This window comes from Nomascus leucogenys, chromosome 18 (assembly GCF_006542625.1).
Source record: "Nomascus leucogenys isolate Asia chromosome 18, Asia_NLE_v1, whole genome shotgun sequence".
Taxonomy (NCBI): domain Eukaryota; kingdom Metazoa; phylum Chordata; class Mammalia; order Primates; family Hylobatidae; genus Nomascus; species Nomascus leucogenys.
The window spans coordinates 67,620,002-67,626,419 of record NC_044398.1 but is presented as its reverse complement, the minus strand read 5'-3'; the positions used below and the strand labels follow the sequence as shown (position 1 = coordinate 67,626,419).

General features: G+C 38.5%; 1 protein-coding gene across 2 annotated transcripts; it reads left to right on the top strand.

Moving 5' to 3' along the window:
- The first annotated feature begins 288 nt into the window (after window positions 1-288).
- On the top strand, window positions 289-3,075 carry ACTBL2 (actin beta like 2). Of its 2 annotated transcripts, XM_012497184.1 has the most exons (2): window positions 386-514; window positions 641-1,516. In XM_012497184.1, exons 1-2 carry the CDS (start codon window positions 386-388, stop codon window positions 1,514-1,516), a joined length of 1,005 nt encoding a protein of 334 aa, XP_012352638.1. The 2 variants fall into 2 exon arrangements, with proteins under 2 accessions (XP_003265997.1, XP_012352638.1); XM_003265949.2 differs by having other exon boundaries at window positions 289-3,075.
- The last annotated feature ends 3,343 nt before the right edge of the window (window positions 3,076-6,418 follow it).

Below are 6,418 nucleotides of genomic sequence, written 5' to 3'. Positions count from 1 at the left end.
ATCTTGCTTTTATATCCCCAACTGCATCATCATAGTTATCTAGAGACCTCACCAGTCAGGCTGACGGTCTTGTGTGGGTTGCCTAATTACAGGAACCTGAGATTTGACCACTTGGCAGCCAATTTTCTCTTTATGTAGAAAGATCTAATGGTTTATATAATCATCACCATCATTAATACCTCAAAGGTGACCTCACCCGAAAATGCTGGGAACTGGTGGAGTAGGACATGGGTGGGGTCAGTGTGTTCCTTTAAATACCTGTGGTCCCGGTGCAGGCCCCCCTGTCTGAAGGCATTTCTGGAGTGTTTCAGGCCTGTTCACTTTCTCTTACTCACAGTCTATTCACTTGTCCTGTTCACTCGTCTGGAAGATCTCGGCCAGCACCATGACTGACGATGAGCTGTCTGCCTTGGTAGTGGATAATGGGTCAGGGATGTGCAAGGCAGGCTTTGGTGGTGACGATGCCCCGCGGGCTGTGTTCCCCTCCATGATAGGGCGTCCTCGACACCAGGGCGTTATGGTAGGCATGGGCCAGAAGGACTGCTACGTGGGAGATGAGGCTCAGAGCAAGAGAGGCGTCCTGACCCTGAAGTATCCTATCGAGCATGGAGTGGTCACCAACTGGAACGACATGGAAAAGATCTGGTACCACACATTCTACAATGAGCTCCGTGTGGCACCAGATGAGCATCCCATCCTCCTCACCGAGGCACCCCTGAACCCCAAGATCAACCGGGAAAAGATGACTCAGATCATGTTCGAGGCTTTCAACACACCAGCCATGTATGTGGCCATCCAGGCTGTGCTGTCCCTCTACGCCTCAGGACGGACCACAGGCATCGTGATGGATTCTGGGGATGGGGTCACTCACACCGTGCCCATCTATGAAGGTTACGCCCTGCCTCATGCCATTCTACGCCTGGATCTGGCAGGCAGAGACCTGACTGATTACCTCATGAAGATCCTGACAGAGCGAGGCTATAACTTCACCACCACCGCTGAGCGGGAGATTGTGCGAGATGTCAAAGAGAAGCTGTGCTACGTAGCCCTGGACTTTGAGCAGGAGATGGTCAGGGCAGCCGCATCCTCCTCACTGGAACGGAGCTATGAACTTCCTGATGGGCAGGTGATCACCATTGGGAATGAACGCTTCCGATGCCCTGAAGCCATTTTCCAGCCTTCCTTTCTGGGCATTGAGTCCAGTGGGATCCATGAGACAACCTTCAACTCTATCATGAAGTGCGATGTGGATATTCGCAAGGATCTCTATGCCAACACCGTGTTATCTGGAGGGAGCACCATGTACCCAGGCATTGCTGACCGGATGCAGAAGGAAATCATAACCCTGGCACCCAGCACCATGAAAATCAAGATCATAGCTCCCCCAGAGCGGAAGTATTCTGTTTGGATTGGGGGCTCCATCCTGGCCAGCCTGTCCACATTCCAGCAGATGTGGATCAGTAAGCAGGAATATGATGAGGCTGGTCCTCCTATCGTTCACAGAAAATGTTTCTGAATGGGCTTCCAGATTAGTGAGCTTACATTTTCCCCTTTCCTAGATCACAGTGATGGTACTGCTTTTATCCACTTTCAATAGAATCGAGGTAAATACGTCACTCTTCCTAGTGTAAACCAGCAAACCCATCTCTCCATCCAAGTATCCTGGGCTCTTACTCAGATAACCACATCCGGATCTCCGTCAAGTGAAGGTGAATTCTAATACCATATTCTTTTTTCTTTGCCTGTACTGTTCCAAGATAGGTAGGCCAGCTTAAATACATATAAGTGACAAGGAGTAAAATCACGAGAAATGTCATTTCAGAATGGATAACTATAATTATCAAGCTTTAAAACCTAGTTCTCGCTAAAATATTTGACAAGAACAGGCTGTATAAACTTGTTAAGAAAAAAAAGGTGTGTATGCATTTAGCAGCCATGTCTTACTAGTTAAGTATCTGTTTTGTTTACTTCTTTGTATGGAGATAATGAATTATAAAGTTCAATAATATCCATATATACATAAGCACCAGGGAAATAAGATATATTGTGAAATATACTGATGTATCTAGCTATCTGAACAGCTAATGTGAATTTCTTTACTCCCAAAAGTCATCATTGTAAAAGGTACATATTTTAATTGTTTCTGTTACTAAATAAGCATAACGAGACAGCCACCATTCCATTAATGTTTATAAATCATCTAAATTTTCAGCTCATAGTGGAGTTCTGCTGGTCAAATCATATTTTAATATCTTTCTCATTGAACCTCCTTATACCAAAACTACAGACAACGTCTAATTCTTAAAAGAGATAGATATTATAATATCAAATTAATGTCATTATGGTACAATTTGACAGAGGTAATTTTATTTCTATTTCTTAGCATAATAGCACATCTTGAATAATTTCCATAGACCAGGATTATAGATACTTCTCTTATGCAAGGATTTCACTGTGAGAAAATATAGCTGCAGCATCTTTATTAATTATTCATTTTACTACCAGTATACTAACACAGTTTTATCCTTGGAAAGCTTTTAGAATAATTCTACTTTATTATGTCCAGTAACTAGCAATACTTATTTATGCAAAGTGTCTCTGAGATACTAACATCTTTGAAAATATCAATGTATCTTCCTATAATGTCTAAAATATTTTAGTTACTCCAGTGGTGATTTATCAACCAATTTTAAGTACCAGTATATTTATTCCAATCTATGCAGTGATTTCTGAATATTTGGATATCAGCATTATTTGTATTTTTCAGGGTAATTTCTGAAAATTTAAAATATTTATTTGGATTGCTTATTCAGGCATTATCAGGTATTCTGGAGGGAGGAATCACTTCTCTTTTTTTCTTAGTTGGGAAACTTGTACTTATGTTATAAATCTTTAAAATGGAATCAGTAAGAATTTTTTGTTTAAGGTAATACTTTTCAAATAATGTGATTATTCCTTATTGCCTTTATCTGACAACATAATTTTTAAAATGCATGTAACCAAAATTAATCTCCAAAAACACTTTATTTTATATAACTTGCTTTCAGTACATTAAAATTGCTTCATACCTGTATACTTAGATTTCCTGTTATTTCTCAACCATTCCCTTAGAATTACAGAATGATCCAGATAGCATCTCTTTTTATATGTGTGACCTATTCATCTGTATGCTACAGTTTTGCACCTCATACATAATCATGTAAACATTAAAAGGCAAATTTTAAAAAAAGGATAGCTAGCCATTTAACATTATATAGATTTCTCATAATCTAAATTTTAAAGCTGGGATTTACTGGATGAACTGATCTTCAGGTAATTTATAGGCAGAGACAATGTCAACAATAATAATCACAGTATTTTGGATTTATATGCTGCAATGCATTCCATTTGCAGAGTGAGTAGTTCTCACAAACATTCTGACCTGCATTCTGAATTACCAAAAAAAAAAAAATGACTTCCCACCCACGGAATATATATGGGACAGATAATGTGAACTTACAAGAGAGTGAGCTATAGAGCCCCACAACATTAGGTGAAAATATGAGCCCCATAATGCAAACTATGCATTATAAATCTTTAATTACTGTGGTAATTTAAGAGTTTATTATATATAAAATCTACAATTTCTAGATAACAAGTTGGTAAAATGCCAGAAACTTGAACCTAGAGTTTTTGGATATTCTCCTCTTTATCAATATTGACTGATTTATGGATGAGTTTAATGAAGAAACAGCCTATTTCACAACTTTATATTTTAGAATCAAAGAATGACATCTACATAGGTAATATGATTAACATGCTATTCATGTATCATTAGCCTGGCTCATCAACCAAGTTATTTAGAGAACTTTATATAAATATAGGGTCCCTGGCCCTGGGCTCAGAGTAGTGGGGTCTAGAATGAGCACTAAAAATCCAAATGCATAGCCAACTAGAGGAATTACAGCTCCACAGAATTCAAAATCCCAGCATATTACAGGCTCCATGGACAGGAAAGGTCTCCAGACACTTGCTTCATCCATCTTCCTCCAAGGATGAGACAGCACTGAAGCAGCCTTCTCAGATTAATTTTATACCTTTGTAAATGATTTTCATTCTCCCTCTGTGATGCCTCCTGAGTAGCAATATAAGGCCAGGGCTGTATCACAATTCCCTGCACACTGTTATTTCCCAATCACAGGTAATATTTTTCTGAAAACATGACTGATCCAATGCCAGTTCCTACACTCTTCTACTCTTCTTTCCTAACATATAAATGTGCTTGTTCTTCAATAGTGAGCTACAGTAGTCCTGGGATACAGGTCGAACTATATCCTATCTAGATATGCAATTCGCAATCCTATAATACAGAGGGCCTAAATATGAGTATTACATTATCCAGGCAATCAAAGGATAATCTTTTGGGTGACAAGGACTTTGCCATATTTATTCACTCATTACACAATTATTAATTCAATGTCCTATGCCAGAATGTGCTTAAAGAACAAGTTGTACTAAACACAAAATCTTTTCTTAAGTGTCTCAGGCAGGATTATGATCACTAATTATTGGGGTTGGTATGGTGATTAATTCTTATTTTGAATACTTTATTGGACTGTACCAGAAACTCATTTTAAAAATGTGAAACAAAAAAAGTTCACAATTTTAAAGGCTCATTTCAAAAGGATCCTTCAGAAGTCTAGAAAAGGATCCCCTCTTCCAAAAAAAAGTGACAACTCCTCCCTTGAATCCCTACTGTATTGTTTACATGCATACAGCCTCATAAACACATCGCAAACATGTGTCCACCATTCCCACCTCCAACATCATCAATGTGCACCTGGGGGACAGAGACAGGCACAGTATTTATTCCCCCTTTGAATCTTCCAGCCTTTTCCTAGTGCCTGGTACATCATATTGATAGACATTATTTGAATTAACATGTTAGTGAATTCATGGATTCTGATGTACCTTGTGAACCCAGTTCTGCATTGCCTATTTTTTACCAATCTATTCTCAGCTTCTGGTCTGTTAGCATCTGTTCCTGGTCTGTTAGCATCTGTTTTGTTGGTAGAATATTTCCTTTGAAGCATATTTTCTCTTTTTTCTTTCTTCCTCTCTTTTCTTTCCTTTTCCATCCACTTCTCCCAGGCGTCTAAACATGTAGAGCTGGATTTTATTTTCTCCCCATCATAATGTTATTTATTCCATAGTCAAAATTATCATTAACATCATTTTTTAATAAGACATGGGATTTTATTAAGGGCTTGTATACAGGAAAGAGAGTCCAGCAGCAGTGGGCTAGACAGGAGAACTGCCTTACATACAGAAATGGTCTAGTGGTGGCAGGCTGGAGAAGATACCCACCTTCCATACAGTCTAGTGGTGGCGGGCTGGACAACATAACCACACAGCCCAGACCAACATCATTTTAATACCACTCATTTATCTTAACTCTAATCTTCTCCTGTGGTTTCTTTACTTTAACTTTTATTTTAGAGTCAGAGGGTACATACCTCTGACACAAGTTTGTTACCTGGGTATATTGCATGATGCTGAGATTTGGGGTACAAATGAGCCTATCACCCAGGTACTGAGTATAGTACCCAGTAGTTTTTCAACCTTTGTATCCTTTCCGCCCTCCAGTAGGCCCCAGTTTCTATTGTTGCCTCTTTTATGTCCATGAGTACCCAATGGTTAGCTTCCACTTATAAGTGAAAACATGAAGTATTCGGTTTTCTGTTTCTACATTAATTTGCTTTGGATAACGGCCTCCAGCGGAGCTGGGTTTTAATAGTCTTTCACTTGTCCATTAAAGTTTGTTATTCTTCTGATTGGTCAAAGGATCATCAACCTCATCTTTTGGAACGTATGCCATCTATGTGGCTGCTTAAATTTAGAAGAAAGAAAGAGAAAGATTTAGAGAGAGAGAGAGGGAGAGATGAAAGAAAAGGGGAGAAAAAGAAAGAAAGACTTTCACAGAGTACAATAGTATATTCAGCTCTTTTAATCTATCTGCATTCTTGCTGATATTTTTCTTTTTGCTAAGCTCCAATTGCTCTAGAGTTGACAGTTTCAGATATCTGACTAACAATTCAGACATTATAATATATTAAAAAGTGTGCCTTTCTGGTAACTATTCACAGCCTCCTTCCAGAGTTTACAAAAGATTCCTTTCAAAAAATGTTTGAAGTTAGGAACTAAGCATGTGGTTTGCCCAATACTGCTTCCAGATGTTGATAAGTACAGTTGGAATGTCTTTAAAGATATATATGTATATATCAGTAGACAGACTACTCATTAAAATTTTTACTTTAAGACTTCCTTTTTCAATGTAAAAAGAACTGTTTGAGTTATAACTGTCATTTAAAAAAAAAAAAAACTAATCCCATAAGTAATGAAGACTCTAGAGCCTCCTCAAGTTTTCCTGCTTTGTTTT

Bases quoted from the DNA above. Each gene is read 5' to 3' on its own strand.
- ACTBL2 (XM_003265949.2), top strand. From the start codon at position 386: ATGACTGACGATGAGCTGTCTGCCTTGGTAGTGGATAATGGGTCAGGG.